At 39.0% G+C, this 22,313-nt stretch overlaps 1 protein-coding gene across 1 annotated transcript in view; it reads left to right on the top strand.

The window, feature by feature from the left end:
• Positions 1 to 21,780, top strand: part of kmt2ca (lysine (K)-specific methyltransferase 2Ca) — a 181,276-nt gene extending 159,496 nt beyond the window's left edge. The window contains 24 exon segments of the mRNA XM_048173990.1: positions 44 to 276; positions 5,998 to 6,675; positions 6,677 to 7,417; positions 7,419 to 7,661; positions 7,663 to 7,713; positions 8,115 to 8,222; positions 8,224 to 8,319; positions 8,671 to 8,835; positions 8,935 to 9,064; positions 9,653 to 9,708; positions 9,710 to 9,801; positions 10,085 to 10,254; positions 11,249 to 11,385; positions 11,493 to 11,712; positions 12,762 to 12,901; positions 13,555 to 13,650; positions 13,950 to 15,102; positions 15,203 to 15,339; positions 15,767 to 15,909; positions 17,290 to 17,464; positions 18,959 to 19,075; positions 19,198 to 19,271; positions 19,616 to 19,724; positions 19,834 to 21,780. Of these exon segments, the coding sequence (XP_048029947.1) occupies positions 44 to 276; positions 5,998 to 6,675; positions 6,677 to 7,417; positions 7,419 to 7,661; positions 7,663 to 7,713; positions 8,115 to 8,222; positions 8,224 to 8,319; positions 8,671 to 8,835; positions 8,935 to 9,064; positions 9,653 to 9,708; positions 9,710 to 9,801; positions 10,085 to 10,254; positions 11,249 to 11,385; positions 11,493 to 11,712; positions 12,762 to 12,901; positions 13,555 to 13,650; positions 13,950 to 15,102; positions 15,203 to 15,339; positions 15,767 to 15,909; positions 17,290 to 17,464; positions 18,959 to 19,075; positions 19,198 to 19,271; positions 19,616 to 19,724; positions 19,834 to 19,926 (5,357 nt within the window). The 3' untranslated portion in view covers positions 19,927 to 21,780.
• Positions 21,781 to 22,313: the final 533 nt, after the last annotated feature.

Here is a 22,313-nt window from a genome sequence, read left to right as displayed (position 1 = left end):
TAAATTGAGACATCTCATAAATATATATTTTTTTATTTTCCAGATGATTCTCAAAGAAAACAATATGAGGAGTGGCTTCAGGAAACTCAACAGCTTCTTCAAATGCAGCAGAAGTTTTTAGAGGACCAGATTGGGGCCCATAGGAAATCTAAAAAGGCCCTCTCTGCAAAACAGCGGACTGCAAAAAAAGCTGGACGGGAGTTCCCAGAGGAGGACGCAGAACAGCTGAAACATGTGACTGAACAGCAAAGTGTGGTTCAAAAGCAACTGGAACAGGTAATATAGTTATTTAAAGGAGGATAACTATATAATCATCCTCCCAAATAGTTTAAGCCAACATAAGTAATGTTTTAAAATGTGGTAAAACTTAATTGCTTTTTTGTCCATTTGCCAACTGCTTACTTTGTCATTTTGCTAAATGCTATTCTTTATCCATTTGTCAATCGAGTTAAAAATTACACTGGGCAGTTCACATGTGGGGGAAACCAATCAACTTTTGACTCAATTTTAAGACTCAATTTTATTAAAGCATGAAGTTTCTTTAGATTTTCATCACACATTTAAACAGAGAACATGAGGCACAGTGTTGTGGAGGTTCTCAGACATGGCACCAAAATATGTTTTGCGTTTTAGCCACACGTCACCTAAGGTGAGTGTGAGAAGTGTCATATGACTCTTTGCTTCTTTAATTGTGGGGCAACTGTCAAGGAGTTTCTTATGGAAAGATAAACTGTTGTTTCTCTGAAATTAATAAGGTTAATAATTTTATTATACATCAAAAAATACATGAAAGATTATTTGCTATTAACTGGCATCAGCTATATCTCAGGAAAGAGATTTGGTGCAGTGATATTTACGTTCCATGTGGTCGAGTGAGCAGTCCGGTGACGGTAACTTCTTCCACCAGTTGTGCTGGATAACAATGTAGTGGGGAAAGGAACTGAAATACTTTTAAACAACCTTGAACATAAAGCATTGTGGGATGTGGATCTCCTGGAGCACCAAAAGGGTTCTAATATCTTGAACATGCAGATGAGGCCCTGAAGTAGGTGTTAGAAGTTCCTTAACCTTGTAGTGAATGGTTGGTCAATACGCTTTTTGACTCTCTGGCATGAAAACTCGAAGACATGCTGTATTTGATATTGTCTCGCTGGGTGAAGACTCTGGATGTTGTGTGTCTGTCTCTTCCACCACAACCCAGAGACTCATAATTTGGTTGTATCCGTTAAGGCCTCTGTGGACAGACCGGAGACTCGGAATGTTGTATCTGCTATTGCCTCCCACCACTCAGACTGGAGACTCAGAACTTTTTATCTGTCAATGTCTCACTTGATGGCCCAAGAATCAGAATGTTGTATCTGCTATTGCTTCACACCACTCAGGACAGAGACTCAGAACTTTCTGTTAATGTCTCACTGGGTGGGCCGGAGACTCAGAACAAGGAGTGTTTGTTTAAAGGGTACATTTATCCCTTTCTGATGAGATGGAGATTGCAATTTGGCCCTTTTCCATTCCAGTGCTATGACTGGGTGCTGGCATTTGAGGTGGCACACACAGTGTGACCCACCCTTCTTTCCCCTTGTGGAACTCATTTGCCTAATCTAGCACATAGTTAAAACAGTGTCTTTAAAGTTTTACCAGTGCATTACTCACTTCCCAGACCAGCACCAGAATACCATTGGCAATGTTCTGAAACATGATGGGGAAAAAAAGCATGATGGAAAAACTCATGCATGTCATGCATTAGGGGTGTAACGATTTATCGTAGTACGATATTTCGCGATGCAAACATGTTACGATATGCATCGTAGAGTGATGGCGATACTTTTACGATATGACGGCAGTTTAATCTTATTGGTTGAGCTGCCGACGTGACCTACTCTGCAAGGTGGCAGTGAGAGAAGCCGGTTGTCACCGCATATAAATGGTGTGTCTCAATCAGCTCTCTAATTCAGTAAGTGTTTCGGGCACACATTGAATCTTGCAAGCAGGTTTAAACGTTTCTCATGTCAGTCTCTTGCATGGTCGCGTGAGAAAAGTCGTGGCTTTCTTTCACCGCAGTGCACAGCAATAGCTGTGCTCACAGAAAAGCAAAAGACGGTTGCGATGCTTTGCTTTAAGAAGTTCTGTGGGGCCGTTCACATATTGCGTCTTTTCCGCGTGCAAGTCAGTTATTTTTTTTCAAATGTAGCCGCGCGGCAGGCGCGCTCATAATGGGATCAACGCGGTCGCGACGCGCATGCAATTCTCAACTTTTCAGAATGCCGCAAGCGCACCGCAGGTCGTGTGACAAGAATCAACCGATCAGCTATGGCCTTTCCGTAACAAAACATAAAAAGCTCAGGCGAACAGCTGATCATAGCTGTACATGGTGGTTTTTATATCTTATCTCCATAAATATATCTCGTAGTAAAACTAATGCAAGGGCTAGAAATCATTTATCCTTTGCAGAAACATCCTGATCCTCTTGGAGAGCTCAGTTCATGGTTGCATAGCAACGACCGACGCCACGGGAGCGCAAGCGCTTTGGAAAGAAGGAGAAGCGGTGCGGCCGCGCCTTCCACGCGTTTTAGACGCGATATGTGAACGGCCCCTATTCATAATTCTAAGTTCATGTTAAATTTAACATTTTTTTTAAATGACAGACAGCTCTATTCAACTGTTAATTTGAATACAGAAAGTTTTTATTAAAATTTTATTTTTATTTATTTTATTGAAATTTTGTTTATTTATTTATTGTATTGAAATGTGATCTTGTATGTACAACAAGGAAAATTATTGAAATTTGTTCATGTTTTTTTAATAAATCTTGTTTGAATTTCAGTTTCATTTTGTTCAAAATATCATGATATGTATCGTATCGTGAACTCCGTATCGAGATACGTACCGTATCGTGACCTGAGCGTATCGTTACACCCCTATCATGCATGTATTCATTTGTATGTTAACAGCTGAATTTGTGTAAGATGTTGCACTACAAATAGTTGTCACTGAAAATACTTATTTCTCTGAATAATTATGAAATTGATGTGTTGTAGTTTACTGTTTCCAGTTTATGGTTTCCTAACATAATTATAAATGGACTTGGATGGATACTTGTGGCCTCTGTTTCAGCCATCACTGCTGCATCCAAAAGGTCCTAAGGAATTTTAATGGCTGTCCGGGCCTAAACCTTAGGAAGATTATGATTAATCGATTATGTCCCTCACTTTGGAAAAAACAACCAAAAACTCCTAGAGAGTCCATGCATACACTTCATGATGTAGCCTAGTACTGTAGGTTATACTGCTGTGTGTGCACATTTAGGGTGCATGTTTTCACTGCCTGATATAGCCTATTAAAGTGCAGTTAAAGGGTTAGTTCACCCAAAAATTAAAAATCTGTCCTCATGTTGTTCACCACCTGTAAGACCTTTGTTCATCTTTGGAACACAAATAAAGATATTTTTGATAAAATCTGATGGCTTGTGAGGCCTGCACTGAGAACAAGTTAACTTAGACTTTCAAACGGCCAAAAAAGTACTAAAAATATATTTAAAACAGTTCATCTGACTACAATGGTTCAACTTTTTGTGCACCAAAAAAAACTAAATAACGACTTTATTCAACAATATCTAGCTCTCACTGAACTAAACACTGCTTCATGAAGCTTCAAAGCTTTACAAATCTTTTGTTTCGAATCAGTGGTTCTGAGCACTGCCAAAGTCACGTGAACCATTGAAATTTCAAAACACTTATGACATAACGAAGCCTCGTTTACTGAAATCACGTGACTTTGGCAGTTTGAGATTATTTGATACACACTCCGAACCACTGAATAATTTCATATTTCAGTATTCAACGTTTTATTTTTAAAACATTTATCTCAAAACATTTATGCAAATGTTACTGCAGGTTAAATGCATTCATGTCCCCTCTAAACTCTATTAAACAGTGCAAATACATCTAAATGCTACTTCAGATGCAGCTTCTGTGCCACCTCTGCATTGCAAAGACTTTTGATTATTCTGATTTTGTTTGATTGGTAACAGCCTTATAGTGTCTTATTATTTTAGATAATTTAGAAAAAATGCTCTTTTAAAGGTAAAAATGCCCATAAAATGTAAAAATCAATTAAAACTTATTGGAAAAGTTCATTTATGTCACTGCTGTGAACAAACCACCACACAGAACATGAAGAATATCAAAAGCTTTGGGAGTCAGCTGTCCACGGCAGTCCTAAACCTGCCAAGGTACCAGCACAATAACACACTCAGTAAAATATTGTCTAATTATCGATATCAACAAAATCCCAGAAAATCGCAAGATATAATTTTTTTTGTTAATATCACACACCCCTAGTCCTGTCCTTCTCGGGCTTGGTACTTGTGGCCGTCTTCCCTTTTAAGAGGTGTCTGTCTGTTGTCCTAGCATCCTTATCTGATGTTGTTGGACATGTGATTGTGCAAATCCAATGAAATGTAGCAACTTTTCCCCGCTGATGCAGTCAGAGAGGGACACTGAATGTGCTGTTCACTAGTGTCATTCAACAACTCTTTTGAATGACACTGAATGTTCAATCCTGAATTGAATTGGTACCTTTTGAATGACGTCTTTTATAAGGTAGTAGTTATTGCCAGCAGCTAATGACTTTTCCACTGATAGGCGAGAGCTGACTATACAGAGGCGATGATGCATGGATTCGGAGATAGTGCTGTCCAATATCACTTTCTGGCAAATGCTTTTTAAAACACATTTTAAAATATGTATTTAAACTGATTTATTAATTTACTATTTTATTATTTTATTTAACTGCATTTTAAAACATGAATGAAATAAGTTGTTTTAAATATCTATTAATTTATCCATTTAAAAGTGCTTTATTTCCTCTTTCTATTTTTGAATTATTAAATTGATAAATAGGGCTGGGACAATACATCGATTCTCGATTTACGATACAATGATTCTGAATCGATTATGATATTTTCTCTAGTTTTAACAGCAGATGGCACTCTAGGCTAGTTTTTAACCGCACACTCAAATGCTCACAAAGAAGCCTGCTGGACAGCGATTGTGCGTTCGGCTTGCACCTCGGCTCAGAATGCTTTTATGACGCAAGATTAATGTAAACACAGCCCACTGTGAACACCTTTGTAATTCATTTCAACCTTTTCAAACTTTATGAATGATTATTTTAGGTTTAAGTGTTGTGTGTAAAGGAGCTGGTAGCAAGCCGAGTACGGCTGTTTCTAAAGCACGTAGTGCCATCTTCTGTTAAAAACTTAAGCTCAGAATCAGTTCGAGAGAGAATCGCGATACATCAGAAAATATCAGAATCGCTCCAGATTATTTGTATCGAGAATCGATGTATTGTCTATAACTTTTATTCCTTCATTTTATTTTCACTGTAACTCCTAGACTTGTATAGAAAATATTGCTGGACCAATCACTTTTGTGTTTTTGTTTTTTTTTTGTTTGTTTGTTTGTTTGTTTGTTTGTTTTTAAATTGCAAATGGTATTTAGTTTAAGTCAGTTATGTGTGGGGTATTCTTATTCTAGATCATATAAATTTATTGGACAAATTTGTGTGCATTTGTTTACAGACAGTTCTCATTCATGGAATCCCTAAAACATGAAACAATGGATAAGCAGTTTAACTAAAGCAGTTATGGAAAAAAAAAAATAGAATCTGAATTTTAAAAAAGCCTTTGTAACTAACATCAATATTCTGAAAATATGTTAGATTCGCATCCCCTAGGGGTCATGAACCCCATGTTAAAGAACTCTGTTCTAGAGACCTATGAGGCCTATGTCTAAGATGATTTGTCGTCCTAATTATTTTTAACCACTGTGACCTTTCAGGACGTCAGTGCGTCTGGGGCCTTAGAGGAGCTCAGTTCCTGATTTATTCTCTGACATTATCACTAACCTACTGTTATTCAGTCAACATTTTTCAGATTTATATAAACAGGATTATATCTCTTGTTCACACACATTTTTCCCTCTATTATTTCTTCAGATACGGAAGCAACAGAAAGAACATGCTGAGCTCATCGAGGAATATCGTGTTAAGCAGCAACAACAGCAACAGCGCCTCCAACCTGGTGTGATGGGTGCAATGAAGGTCATGCCAGGAATGCAAGGACAGCCACCAGGAATGCAAGGACAGCCACCAGGAATGCAAGGACAGCCCCCTGGAGTGATGCCTGTTGGACCCCCTATTGGTCAGCCTATGATGGGTCCTATGTTGCCCATGCAACAGCCGCACTTTGGTAAGCCTACTCGCATGCCCAGTGTGCCAAGTTGGCATCCTGGTGCTACTGGACCAATGGGTGGGCCCAGGATGCCACCTCACCTGCCCCCTCAAATGCCTCTACCTAACCCCACCCAGCCTCTCCAGGCACAGCCACCTTCGCCTATGGTTCCAGGAGGTAAACCTGGGCAGCCTGGCGCTGTAGCTGGAGGTAATGGTGGAGGAGCCGGTAGTAGTGCCCCTCATGTGAAGTTTGATGATAATAATCCATTTAGTGAAGGCTTTCAGGAGCGGGAGCGTCGAGAGCGCCTTCGAGAGCAGCAGGAGAAACAGCGGGTACAGCTCATGCAGGAAGTGGAGAGACAAAGGGCATTGCAGAGGCTAGAGTTGGAGCAGCAGGGCTTGGGGCTTGGCCATGACAACAATGGGGATGGCCTTGCTCAGAATGCCCTTCTATAATTCTGACCTATCACAGGAGTTCATGCAGACACCCAGGCCTCAACAACAACAGCAAATTGGCCCAGTGTTCCCTCAGCAAGGAAATATACCATTAGATTTTGTAAGTCCAGGTCCAGCCTTTTTGCAAGGCGGTGAGCGCAGGCCTATGACCGGGAATGGCTCCTTTGGCCCAGATATGAGTCCTAATTTTCAGCCTAAGAATCCCATGATGCATGGTTTCTCCCCAGGTCAACCACGTCCACCTGGCTTTGGAGGGCTTGGAATGCCACCCCACGGTGGAGCAGAAACTTCCTCATTTGGTATGGATTCCACAACCCCCTTACCTCCTAATTTCCCTGGGTCAGGGCAGTCCCTTATCCAGCTCTACTCCAACATCATCCCTGAGGAGAAGGGCAAAAAGAAAAGGAGTCGAAAGAAGAAACGAGATGATGATGCAGATTCAGTAAAAACTCCTTCTACACCTCACTCTGACATCACTGCCCCACTTACGCCGTGTGTATCAGACACCTCATCCACACCAACACGTAGTGTTGCCATCATGGGAGACCAGGACGCTTCAGAGTTTTCCAACCCACTAGACTCTATGACTGGCCTGCCACCATCCTCTGAGCTGGATATCCCACTCTCTGGATGTACTCCACTAGGGCGACAGTCCAGCGTGGGCTCAGAGGCAGAGCGAGGCCTCCTCCATGATATCAAGCTGGAAAAGTTAGAAGCCAGTGTGTGTCCAGAAGGCTGATGCAGAAACAATGATTGGCCATAGTGCAAGAGGAACCGGTATAGTAAAGACAGAAGAGGGCAATGAGATCATCTCCTCTCGCCCAGAATCCCAAAGTCCTGTTCAGGGCACTAAAGGGGACACTGGGAATGAGTTGCTCAAACACCTTCTGAAGAACAAGAGCACCCCTCCTCCTTCCTCAGCACCTCTTATACATCAGATGTCCAATGACAGTATACGATCAGAGGAAGAGTGGCCTGACCGACAGTAAAGGCTCTTTAAGACTGGACAGCACAGATTCTTTGGTAAGAGCTCTATGGCTACCTCCCTACACAACCAGAGTGAAGAATCATGATCTTGAACATGTAAACACTTTTATAAGTGTATTTAGTTGAAATGGCATGAAATGATGGGATTTTTAAATATGTTAAAGATCTTTAATCACCTATTCATGATCCAATAAATTCATTTGCAGTTTTTCCAAAATGTTTAGAAAAATTAAATTACAGATTGAATAATCTGGCCATCTTTTAATTTAAGATCCAACATTTCATGACATACAAGAATGCTTGTTTATTTACTGTACATAATATAATAATACATAATACAGAATTGTGAAGTTCTTGAAAGTAGATGTTAGTTTATTAGATAGTCCTCATTCTGTCTTTTGTTCTTGGAGCCTGAAAAAGTTGTGTATTGTCTACAGAGTGGCATGAACAGCCATTTGACAGGGAATCCAGATCTAGAGCCTTCAGTGCCAGAGCAATGCAAGAGAAAACAGCGCAACAAGCGGACACCAAAAAATGGAGCTGAGAAAACCGCCGTCACGCTGGAAAAAGAGGAAGAAGGACGATGAAGAGAGACAGGCAGTGTACACCAACACAGACACACTGATGACTCAGCTCAAGCAGGTAAACACCCACTACTATATAACCAAAAATATATAGTCCATCATTATGATAATCATTATGAAGTGCACTTTTGTTGACCTACAATCTATGATGAAAGGCACAGTGTACAATTATAATTGAGGAGTATGCATCTGATGTGTAGACTTATCTATTATTATAGTCATCTCTAGAAGAAATTTCATTTAGAGCTTATCTACAGTGCTGGTATCATCATTTGTTGTATTTACTGTAGAACCAATTTAAAACGTTTAGTGAGGCTTATGACTGAAATGGGCTGGTGAGTTGGTTGCGGACATCATGTCCATGTATTGTATTGTTTCATTCAACTTGTGTCCACTCTCATCCTTACAGCAGCTGTGTATGCTGCCACTGATGGAGCCTTTGATTGGGGTAAACTTTGCACATTTCCCCCCTTATGGCAGTGGGCAGTTGAGCGGAGAGAACAGGCTCTCTGGATCTTTTGGAAATGCATCACTGGATGGAGTATCTGATTACTACTCACAACTCATCTATAAGGTTTGGCTTTTACGTCCTTTACTTCCTTTGCTATATTGTAATTGTCAAAAAAAATAATAATAATAACAAAGCTTTTTGTTTGTTTGTTTGGGCTTGTAGCAGAACAATCTTAGCAATCCTCCAACACCTCCTGCCTCACTGCCCCCAACACCGCCACCAGTTGCCAGGCAGAAGCTGTTGAACGGCTTCGCCACAGCAGAGGAACTGGCCAAGAAGACCGAAATTATGGGTAAGCATTAAGAATATAAACCATTTGAAATCAATTTATGCACAGTTTATCATTTAGATAAAAAGTTTAGTAAGTTGAATGTACACAACTGTACAGAATGTACAGAGATAAGATTTATATTTAGATCCTTTTCTAATTTGTAATTTACAGTTTATTGTTTGGTGTTATCTTAAAAGCAAGGTCAATTTCAAACACATCATTTTAAAACATGTAGACAGAATAGGCAAGAAAACAGCTTACATGAATGTAACCTTGGGGTGACTTCAGGTTGACCGACATGTTCTGAAGGTTAAGCACACTTTTCACTGAGGGAAAAATAAAGACGTAAACACATACACATACATTAGGGAACAACATTGAAAACTTAAAGAGTTAATAGTTAATGAGCATACAAAGTCTTGGCTCATAACTTACCTGTAAATTGCATTATTATAGTTCATCATAGACAAGAAAATATGAAATATTTCAAATCATATATGTCATGTCAAATAGCAGTGTAGGTATTTTTCTTATAGATTAGCTCCCCCCGAGTTTAAAAAAAAAATCCTCTTTGCTTACCCTTGTTTGTTTGTGCTTACGTCACTCTAGTTTCTAAAAGTTTGGGTCAGAAGCAGCTCACTGCTCCATTCAAAGCTGAAGATGACCTTGCTGGGACACACCATCACTCAGGGCCCAAAAACTGTTGATGTTCCTGCTTCCCTTCCCACTCCACCCCACAACAACCAGGAGGAACTTCGGTAGGTTTTCAAGGCTTTTTACAATTTTTTTTTTTTTTTTTTTTTTTTTTTTTTTTTTAGTCTCATATAGCCAATCTTTTGTCCATTAACAAAAATCCTAGTCCATAACATTTTTTTCTGGTCTTGAAACCCCCACTTAGACAGCTCTTGACACATTTTTGTCTGCAATATGCTTTAAATCACTGATCCATAGGTCAGATCACTGACTCTGAGACTTCCCATTGTTGACCATAAAGTCTTGGTTTAGATCAATATGTGTGTGGTTCTTGTGTGTCTTTAATAGGGGTCAGGAGCATTCTGTGGACAGGGACACTCCAGATAGTTTTGTCCCATCATCTTCTCCTGAGAGCGTGGTTGGCATGGAGATCAGCCGTTATCCAGACCTGTCTAGAGTTAAAGAGGAGCCACCATCCCCTGCTGTCTCTCCAGTCATTCCCATTTTGGATGGTAAAGGTAATGTAAACAGATAAAGATATCGACTAATAAAACTAGTAAGGCACCAGCTGAGACAACATTTTAAGACATCTTGGGCACACACTTAATGCGAAAGCTGTTTTAGAGATGTGGCGGGGTGAGTGAAAACAGATAACAAGGTGACACTTATATAATGGTGAGGCATCCATTCCACCACAGAAGGTAGATGTATGCTTCACTGAGAAGGAAATCCCACAATGCATTACAAAATTCTCATTGGATAAGCAATATCTCACTCATATATCATGCTGTTGTACTGAATATCATCACTGCTGGAAAACTTGTGCCTAAGGCTGAGTCATAGCCATGCTGATGTTTTGTACAACAGCACAATTGCATGTATAAAACTGCAGAATGTAATTCATTCAATACTGTAAAATATTAAATTAAAAAGTTCAGTCTCACTCATATATGCTGTTGTACTGATGAATATCATCACTGCTGGAAAACTCGTGCCTAAGGCTGAATCATAGCCGTGCTGATGTTTAGTACAACGGCGCAATTTGCATGTATAAACCTGCAGAATGTAATTCATTCAATACTGTAAAATATCAAATTAAAAAGTTCAGTCTAATTTAATATTGGTATGTAATATGTGTTTTTGTGCTTATTTGAGCCCTTACCATAAGTCCCTTTCGAAGCAAGTCAGTTCAATTTGTGGCCATCCTTGGGAACACAAATTTAATTTTCTCCCATTCCTTGTAATATCAGTGTTCCCTTTTTAGCAGCATGCCGTCTCTGGTTTCACATCATTAGCTTATCTACATGCTGTTATCAAATTCTAATGGAATCAGTTTTGAGTCAAGTCTTCTGTGTACTTTACAAGAGGAGCACTTGTAAAGTAGCACTATTTGTATAGCCTGCCATAGAAGGTAGCTGTCTATGTAGGTAGTAGTATGCAACAGGGCAGCATAAGGTTTTGGAGCAGAGCTGGATACTGTCAACTAACAAAACCTTGCTGTTTTGCCTATAGGTTCTGATGCAAGGCAGTGGGAAGTCAAGACAGAGCCACCAAGCAATTATTTTGCTTCACAATTTGGACAGCTCTCTACATGCTTAAGAACTGACCTGGTGTCTGTATCTGTTACTCTGAACCCAGTGGCAACACAGGTGACTGCCTGAAGTTATATTATCTATTCTGTATCAGTAATGACTTTTTCAAAGCAAGAATGATTACATCTCCTCTCTGACCTTGTGTCTGTCTGCTTGTGTCCCAGAATATTCAAGGAGTGGTGTCAGCACTGGCGAACATGCTTTGTGTGTCCATACCTGGGAACTATGAGGTGCTTCGCTCTCCAGGCCCAGATCACCGCAGCTCAATAGACATGTTTGGTGGACTTAGGGTCCCGCCTCAGACTGCTCTGTTCCATCAACAACCTGGAATGAGGCTCCTCAGACCACCAGGTGCCCCACTATCACACCAAACATTCAGTGAGGGTAAGTATGACTTTTAGTGCAAACAAATGTGGTTGTTGATTTTGACTGTCAATATCTCATGGCTGCATTTTGCAGAAACTTAAAGTACTTAATGTTTCTCTCAAATGGTTTAGTGACAGAGTCCCAATTGTGAGGTACTATCTGTTGGGTTTATTGGCAGTTTTCAAAATGTTCATATGTATTTTTAAATCAGAGCACAAAACCAACATAGACTTTTTTTGAAGGTGGTTGCAAGTTTCAAATACATTTGCTCTGTTGTGATTTCAAATACATTTTCATATTTTAATGTCAGAACAAGTGAACTATAAATGTGATTCATTTGCTTAACCCTTATGTGCTCTTTGGAATCTTAGAGATTTCATGACTTGCTGCATGCTGCATTTTTTTTCTTTCATATGTTCTTAAAACATTATGTTTGTGCTTAGATAAAAATAATTTAGATAAAAAAAGAAGGTTAACACTTTGGTATGGGGAACACATATTCACTATTAACTATGACTTTTGCCTCAAACTCTTAATTTACTGCTCATTTATAGTTAGTAAGGTAGTTGTTGTAGGGTTTAAGTTTAGGTATGGGGTAGGATTTAGGGATGTAGAATATGGTCATAAAGCACATATTAATACCTTATTCTGCATAAGTAAACAGCCTAATAAACACTAATAACGAATAAACAGCCAATATGCAAGCTAATAAGCAACTAGTTAAAAGTGAGAATTGTTCCCCATGTTAAAGTTTTACCAGAAGCAGTATGTGTATTAAAAGTTCACACACTGACTTTTTTCAGATGTTTAGATTTAGTTTTAAAAAAGCTATGTAAAACTGAGGTTAATTGAGATTAAAAAGCCAGTCTCAACAGTGATGGTTAACCACTAGACATCTTTGTTTACTTCATTGCAAGTTGAATTTATTTCAACCCATTCGTAAAAAAAAAAAAGTACATGCTAATCACTTAAAAGGACAACAAAACATACAAGCTTCGTGGATGTAATTTGTCAGAAGTTCTCTGACAACCGCATGATTTGAAGGTTTGATTGATATTATATTACAGGTTCAGTTGTGGTCAGACCAGACTATCAGATGGGTGGAAGCAGTCCAGGGCCTAAACCACAGTGGTGCTCCAATTGCAGGGTGGTGGTTCTTGGAAATGGGGTTCGGAAGTCCACCAAAGACTTGCCAATAAATAAACAGGTATGCATCACAAATCTGATTGAAACTCCCAAATTACCCTTCCCAGATGACTGTCATTTATAGGATATGTATTTTAATGTCTCATGGATTAGACCTCATATCACCCCCTAAGGGCTGTTAAAGTGTTTGTTCAACCAGTTTGTGTGGGTCTAGACTACATCCTGTGACAAAGCACTGAAGAAGGCTGAAGCCGAGGGCCACGGAGCACTTGAAAATGTGCAACCCCCTCAAAGCCCCTCAAGGAGGCACAGAATAGCGCTCCAATTATGATAATCCGGCCCCTAATGGGAATTGAAAATCCGCCCTGCTGCAGTCACATAGTTAACTGACATTACCCAAGGGAATGTGTGTACCGAGGCACATTTTGTTAAAGGGCATAAGAAACCCTAGTTCAAAAACAGTTAAGCCCATTTCAGGTCATTTAAATCATAGGACACCTTTGATGTCTCCCACCCTTACCCCCTCCCTTTTCTTTTAATAGTATGCAAATCTAATTTCCTATGTCATCAGCATAGGTTTGCAACATATGCAAGCTTTGATGTCTTGCCAGTGAGGCACTTCGATCTAATGATCATTTGTGGCAGTAGATGGGAAATGGCATTCCCTGTTTCCTGCCTTGGGTGAGCCTGATCTTACAGATGTTCTTTCTACAGGGCCATGGAGGATCTGAGGGGAGCCTTGTCTTCTGCAGCCATAACTGCTTTGTTCTCTATTCAGCCTCCATGCAGACCAAATTGGTAGATGGCAAAGTAAGTATAAATCTCAACAAATCAGAAATTTAAGTCACTAGCTGACAGTGTCGGATCTGCTGTTATATTTTGAAAGCCAAGTTATGTTACCTACTCATGGAGTGTCTCTTTTAATGACAGCCATAAATTCTAAATCTTGAATCAAGATTTACTGTGAAGTGCACTAAACAGTCTCATCAGTATTTTAAATATAACTAAAACTACTGCTGGTGCTATTTTCTTTAAAAGAAAACAGTTGCCTTTTTGCCCAAAGAATGCAAACTCAATCAACTCAACTTTGATTTCTCTTGATTTCACAGCCAAACTTGCTTCCACCGTCGGACTCTGAGGATAAGCATAATCCCACAAAGGTGTTTCATCAGTACAGTAATAATATATCTGATCTTGACGTGCACTGTTTGGCTCAGCTGCAGCCTAAGCAGTCTCCACCCCCAACTCCGATAATATCCTTCCCATCCATCACTTCTGAGACACTCAGAGGAGATAGCAAGTCTGATACTCTAAAGGTCACAGTGAAGCTTAAGCCTCGGCCACGAGCGGTACAAAACGGCTTGGATGACCCTCGGTGTTCATTAGGCAAGCGCTGGAAGGCTTTACGTTGGAGAAAGTGGAGTGTTCAAATTGTGGTTCCAAAGGGTTACCACCACCTGCCGGGAGAGGAAGAGGTTGATGAACTACTGAAGAAACTGGGGACGTCTCTTAGGCCTGAGCCCATGCCCAAAGACTTGCGCCGCTGCTGCTTCTGCCACGAAGAAGGTGACGGGCTCACTGACGGACCAGCTCGTCTGCTGAACCTTGATCTGGATTTATGGGTGCACCTCAACTGTGCCCTGTGGTCTACTGAAGTCTACGAGACCCAGGCTGGAGCTCTCATTAACGTAGAGCTGGCCCTGAGAAGAGGCCTATCAGTACGCTGTTCATACTGTCAGCAAATCGGTGCCACAAGTGGCTGCCACCGCTTGCGTTGCACTAATGCATACCATTTCACTTGTGCTCTTAAAGCACAGTGCACATTCTTCAAAGATAAGACTATGCTTTGCCACCTGCACAGACCTAGAGGAACCGGCTCAATAGGAAGTGGGCTGGCAGGAACCGAGCATGAACTTCGCTGCTTTGCCGTGTTCCGTAGGGTCTACGTGCAGAGGGATGAGGCACGGCAGATCGCCAGCATCATCCAGAGGGGTGAACGAGAACACACCTTCCGTGTGGGCAGCTTGGTGTTCCACTCAGTTGGTCAGCTGCTTCCTCACCAGATGCAGGCTTTTCACTCTATGTCTGCCATTTTTCCTGTGGGCTACGAGGCCAGCCGGATCTACTGGAGCATGCGTCATGGCAACCGTCGTTGCCACTACGTGTGTTCCATCGATGAGAAAGACAGTGACCCTGAGTTTATCATCCGTGTGGTGGAGCAGGGTTATGATGACTTGGTTCTTACTGGATCCTCACCCAAAGGTAAGCAATAGATTTGATTGCGCTGTCAACCATTTCTGTTTTGTTTTTTTTTCTTAACGGTATTGGAACTATATAATAATTTCCTCATGTTGTGGTTCAGGTGTGTGGGACAAGGTTCTGGAGCCTGTGGCAGAGAGAAGGAATGAGACGGGATCTCTGAAGCTCTTCCCTGTTTACCTGAAAGGAGAGGACCTATTTGGATTGACTGTATCTGCTGTTACCAGGATTGTGGAATCTGTAAGTGAAAGTCAAATCATGATTTTAAGAACTTATCAAGTAAAGAATGCTCTGATGTTGCATTTGAAAGGAATGTTTAAGATGTATTTGTGGATATGGAAAGAGGCTGATCAGTTTAAAATAGAGTGGAAATACTGAAAATTAGATTTCTAAAAGCACATGGACATTCATGTCTGAAATTCTCATTGGTGAATGGATGTCTACATTTCAACTTTTGTTGGGTGAGAACAGACTCTGTAAATCTTTGCAACAAAACACAATTGCCATACAATCTAATTAAGACTTGTTTGTATGTCTTATTTGATGCTATAAAATTATATGTGCTGAAACAAAAAAAATGGTTTGCCTGAGACAATTATGATATCTCTTAGTTTTTGTAAATGTTCCTGGTGTTGTAACATTCATCTTTTTTTCTTTTTTTTTTAAGCTTCCTGGAGTGGAAGCATGTGAGCAATATACGTTCCGTTATGGCCGTAACCCACTGATGCAGCTGCCCTTGGCCATCAACCCCACTGGTTGTGCCCGCTCTGAACCTAAAGCTTGCACACATGTCAAGAGGTTTGTGTTAAGGTATTCTGTATAATTTAACCTTTTTTTCGTCCATGTTTGTATTGGATTTCCTGCTTTCCCTGTGGTCTGTGAGTTGAACATCCATTCATGTCCCAGTTTAGCCCATGAGCTGTTTGCCATTAGTTAAAGGGTTAGTTCACCCAAAAATGAAATTTCTGTCATTAAGTACTTACCCTCATTGTTCCACTCCCATAAGACCTTCATTTATTTTCAGAACACAAATTAAGATATTTTTGATGAAATCTGAAAGGTTTTTTAATCTCCCATAGAAAGCAACGAAATTACCACATTCAGAGTCCAGAAAAGTAGTAGCCAACTCAGTATTGGCCAGCTCCTGCATCAGCATCATACATACGTCGTAGTGCTCACGTGAACAGGGTCGGCCAATACTGAGTCGGCGTTCTGACGTAGAACCTGGAAGCTCTGCAATGTGTCTTCAATGTAGGAGACCGACAGGGTAGAGAAGAAACTGTTGAATAGTCGTTATCGTTTTGTTTTTGCACACAAAAGTTCTCGTCACTTCATGACATTAAGATTGAACCACTGTAGTCATGTTGACTATTTTAACAATGTCTTTACTACTTTTCTGGACCTTGAATGTGGTAATTTTGTTGCTTTCTATGGTAGATAAAAAAACACCTCTCAGATTTTATCAAAAATTTCTTAATTTGTGTTCTCAAGATGAATGAAGGTCTTGCGGGTTTGGAACGACATGAGGGTGAGTCATTAATGACAGAAATTTCATTTTTGGGTGAACTAACCCTTTAATGTTGGCGATTTATCAATCATTGTGCATCCATTTTAATATGAAAAGAGAAAGTCTAAGTGCAGTGAATCAATGCAGTGAAGTCAAGAACAGCTCCAAATGATTCAGTGCTTTAAACCAATCCAATAACTCTGGTTATGAGTCAGGTACTTTTTAATATAATGTTCAAAAAGACTTGAAATCCATTCAGTTGTTTGTTTGCAAATCAGACATTGTTCGTGTTGTGTGTTTGGGTACACATGTTGTCTATTTATTGTCTTTGTATAAATTCATAGCAATCGTTCTCTCATCACAATCAAGTCCGACTGCTCAGACAAATCTTCATTTGTTTTGCTGTGGCACTGTAAATTCATTATAGGACTAGAAAAGACTAGTTCTTAAACTAGAGCGTTTGGTCCGCTTCAACGGAAGAATGCAATGCAGGTATTGAAAAATTAGTTAATGGAACTGAAGAGCATAAATATCTAAATATCATATAAATCATATAAATATAAATATCATAAATATATTTGGGGAAAAAAAAATCAAAAAATGGTTCTGAATATGAACCAATATGAGCCAGTCCTGTTTGTTTGTTATTAAATGAAGCACATATGCTTGTGTTTCTCATGCAGGCCTCATACCCTGACCAGCTGTAGCTCCTCTAAAGCCCTGCAGAGCACTGGGAACCCGGCTGAGATGGGTGTCGCCCCATACAGCAAGCATTTTGTCCATTCCAAGTCCTCTCAGTACCGTCGAATGAAGGCTGAGTGGAAGTCCAACGTCTACCTGGCTCGTTCACGTATACAGGTAGAAAGATCATAATTAGGAATAGCATGCCAACATATCTACTTGTAATATTTCTGCAGTATAGAGTGTATATATGCTGTTTACAGCATGCAAATATTCTGTAAGCATAGACCAGGGGTTGGCAACTTATGACAGCTGAGTGATAATCACAGAAGTGATAACTGCAATCACATGAATGGTTTGTTGGATCTGCAGGTTAAAATCTCACACTTTAATAGTGTTTATAGCTCCTTACTTAAAACAAGTTGTGTGACTATTAGGAATGATTACCTCAAAATTTAAGTCTGTATGCAATTTCAAGGGACATTATTTAAATTGAATACTGCAAGGCTTAATTTAGTGTTAAAATGCCAGTTAGAATAAATTAAATTAAAAATACAAACCCATTTTTATTTCCAGTATAACTGGACCGCCACTCAAATGCTACATGAAGAGGTCATGGTACAATGCAATATTTTGTCATACTTGCTACTATTTAAAGGGTTAGTTCACCCAAAAATGAAAATTCTGTCATTTATTACTCGCGCTCATGCCGTTCTACACCCGTAAGACCTTCATTAATCTTCGGAACGCAAATTGAGATATTTTTGTTGAAATCCGATGGCTCCGTGAGGCCTGCATAGGGAGCAATGACATTTCCTCTCTCAAGATCCATAAAGGTACTAAAAACATATTTAAATCAGTTCATGTGAGTACAGTGGTTCAGTATTAATATTATAAAGCGACAAGATTATTTTTGGAACGCCAAAAAAAACAAAATAACGACTTATTTAGTGATGGCCGATTTCAAAACTCTGCTTCAGGAAGCATCGGAGCATAATGAATCAGTGTGTCGAATCCGCAGTTCGAAGCGCCAAAGTCACATGATTTCAGCAGTTTGGCGGTTTGACACGCGATCTGAATCATGATTCGACACACTAATTCATTATGCTCCGAATCTTCCTGAAGCAGCGTTTTGAAATCAGCCATCACTAAATAAGTTGTTATTTTGTTTTTTTTTGGCGCTCCAAAAATATTCTCGTCGCTTTATAATATTAATATTGAACCACTGTACTCACATGAACCGATTTAAATATGTTTTTAGTACATTAATGGATCTTGAGAGAGGAAATGTCATTGCTGGCTATGCAGGCCTCACGGAGCCATCGGATTTCAACAAAAATATCTTAATTTGTGTTCCGAAGATTAACGAAGGTCTTACGGGTGTGGAACGACATGAGGGTGAGTAATTAATGACAGAATTTTAATTTTTGGGTGAACTAACCCTTTAAAACGAATTCACTTTTATAAGTGAAACAGTAAGCATTACATGATAAACCTCTAATGTTTAAAGTTTCACTTAATATTTTTCCGATTACAGTAAGCAGTTAGTACCATGCAGTACATAGAAAGAAGCTAGTATTCCAATCTTAACATAAACTTTGGTTTAAATGTTTAAAAATGACACTATAATAACTGAGTAATAATTTGAGTTTTTCCATTATTTTAATTCAGGGTTTGGGGCTGTACGCTGCTAGGGACATTGAAAAATACACCATGGTTATTGAATACATCGGTACCATCATTCGCAATGAGGTGGCAAACAGGAAAGAGAAGATGTACGAGGCACAGGTATGCATTAATTAATAAAAATGAATTTGAAATAATCAAAATCAAAAGTCATGCTGAACAAACACTTGTTCTGTCCAAGTGCTTGCCAATTTATTCATTTATTTATTTTTATTTTTTTGCAGAATCGTGGAGTCTACATGTTTCGCATCGATAGTGAGCATGTAATTGATGCGACTATTACAGGAGGACCTGCAAGGTGGAAAATTAACTTAAATTTATAAGAGCGCCAACACTGTTAGCTTTAGACATTAAGGCCAGAAACAATCTATACTAGTACACAGATACAATCATGTAGCTTTTAATATCAACTTTAATGTGGTCAGTAGTTGACCTGAAAGAGAAAAACCATTGTAGAAGATTGTGTTGCAACAACACTGAGAATGCAGTGCATACTTGGGTTATGCTATGAAATGCTTTCTAACACGCATCAGAATGCAACATCCCACAAAGTCAAGCTTGCATAGCTTGCTTAGCATGTTTCAGCCCTTACCTGCTTAACCCAGTTTAAATTGGTTTCTAACAATCCCTTTTATCCACCAGGTATATCAACCACTCCTGTGCACCCAACTGTATTGCTGAGGCTGTAACCTTTGAGAGAGATCACAAAATCATCATCACTTCCAACCGCAGAATCCAGAGAGGCGAAGAGGTAAAACTAGTTTATCCCACCAGTCTGGAAGGCATTCGTTCTCCACATTGCTTTTGACCCAATTAGATTGATGTCTAACATTCTGCTCACCTATTTTTCTCTTTTTCAGTTGTGTTACGACTACAAGTTTGATCTGGAGGACGATCAGCATAAAATCCCTTGTCACTGTGGTGCAGTTAACTGCAGGAAATGGATGAATTGAAAGATATCAGTGGAAAGATTGACAATTCAACATATGCATTCCTTTTTATTTTTTTAGGCCCAGAAAACATTTTATTACTTCAATTCTGATATATATATAAAAATCAAAAATGTTAGGGCATGATTTAGACCGCAGAACTGTAAGGGGTTTTGAAGGCATAACTGCCTGGTTTTCAGAAAGTTAAAACAACTCCACGGGGTCTGTTTTGGTTCGGTGGCGGACGAGTTGATGTAGTTTGATTGAGCACCTTCACCTAAAATATAAACAGGCTGCACACTGGTAACTCTGAATTGCAAAGACAATGTAAATGTATTTTTTCCTGCATGAGAGATGAGACGAGACGATGCGCTTCGACAGATGTCGAGCGAGGCGAGTGGTAAACAGGATTTTCAGGTGGGCTTAGGCTTGAAAGTGCTGGCCACAGCCTTATTTAGATATAAAGAGGCAGGTCCTCTGGGTAAAGAAATATATATACACAAATATATACACATATAGTTACAGAAATGTAGACACCACTGAACAAGGAATGTACTGAGAAGACTTCCTTAGGGATAAAGCTAAGGGAATTATTAACTTGCACTAAAACAGAAAGATACCGTTTAAATACTTGATTCCATGAGTCAGTTTATTTTTTCCTTTGTTTGATTTCTGTAAAATAAGAGACGGCTTTTGTATTTATTATTGATTGAAGCTATTTTTTAAAGATGTGGAAAAGCAGAGAGTCGAGCTGCTGGGAAAGCCTGCCGATTGGACAGAACATGTTACTTTATATGATGTGTAAATATCCGTCTATAAATGAAATTTTTAATTACTCGACCAAATGTTACCTTAACTTTATCATAGCTGTCTGGGTGACCTTTTGTTTGTTTTCAAAAAAAAAAAAAAAAAAGATTTAAAAATATTTAAGAAGGATGTCAAGATATCATTTTGAGAGTATATGTATTGTATAAAATTGTACAGAATCTGTAAAAATGAAAGAATTCAGAGTATTTTTGTTGTATTTAGAATGTAGAATCAATATTGTCTAAAATGATCTGACCACTTGAAGAACTGTTTCCTTACTTTTGCTTTTTTTTGCCATTTTTATATATTTTCGCAGTCAAAACGAGCACCAATCATGCTGAGGTGATTGACATCTTAATTCTGTTTATCAGATTAGTGTGTGCTGTGAATTTCCATTTGAAGTCACCCATAATGTACTTGATAGTTCCCCATATTGAGCACGAGCTGATCTTAACGCTCCACAGCATAGACTCACGTTTAGAACTTTAGAGATGAAGTTCAATGCCTTTCACATTCAGAAAACTCAACGCGTAGACATTTAACGAAATGCAAAGAATGCTTCTTTCTTGTTTACATTTAAAGAATAAAATAAGATTTATTTTTGGTGTTGGTTTGTGGAAAAGTAAAAATCATGGTATGATGTCACAAACTCACTGAAATAATGAAATAACTCAAACCTGGTGGTAGCACTTTGCAGACCAGTTTGAAATGAAGTTTTTCATGTGCACAACTAATGTGGACTGCAATTGTTGGTATTCTTAAACAGTCCTGAGCTTGTAATATACTTGGCATGATGTATTTTTTCAATTTTCAGATAAATCAATTGTACATAATTTCTCAATGACTGGCTGTAATAAAATTTTTGTTTTTTGGATATTTTTTTCCCCCTTGTACAATATTCAGACATTTAACAGTATTTGTCTTTTTCTTTGTCCTGTATAGTAGTATCCAATGTTAAAACAAAGCTCTTTTTTTTTTTTTTTTTGGAAGTATACAATGTGTGGGTTTTGGAGTTTGTGGAATCAGATTTAGAAACATTTACAAAAACAAAATAAAATATTTTACATCATATTCCTTTTTCTGTGTTCATTGTGAGGTTTAATCAAAAAGCCTTCTGTATTAAAGTTACAAAGTGCAAACTGGCATCAGTCAGTCTTTTTCCATAAGTTGAAAAGGGAAGGCGTAGGACGTAGCATAAGCTTTTTGAACTGCAAGAGTTTTACACTTTCTTCGTACGTTGAATACGGAAGGTTTTACTTCATAACTTAAATGTTTTTTGTTTGTTTTTTCGCTTCGCTTCAGAAGGCCTTTATTAACCCCCCAGAGCCGTGTGGAGTACGTTTATGATGGATGGATGTGGATGAATGCACTTTCTTCAACTCATACTCGTGAACCCTGTTCACTGCCAATTATAAAGTTCAGATGTGTCAGGATATTTATTAATATAACTGATTGTGTTTGAAAGCGAACTAATCCTTTAAAGGTTTAGTTCACCCAAAAATGAAAATCTGTCATTTATTACTCACCCTCATGATGTTCCACACCCATAAGACCTTCTTTAATTTTCGGAACGCAAATTAAGATTTTTTGTTGAAATCCGATGG

This window comes from Megalobrama amblycephala, linkage group LG22, assembly GCF_018812025.1.
Source record: "Megalobrama amblycephala isolate DHTTF-2021 linkage group LG22, ASM1881202v1, whole genome shotgun sequence".
Lineage (NCBI taxonomy): Eukaryota > Metazoa > Chordata > Actinopteri > Cypriniformes > Xenocyprididae > Megalobrama > Megalobrama amblycephala.
The sequence above is the reverse complement of the archived record's forward strand: the minus strand, read 5'-3'. Positions and strand labels throughout refer to the sequence as shown.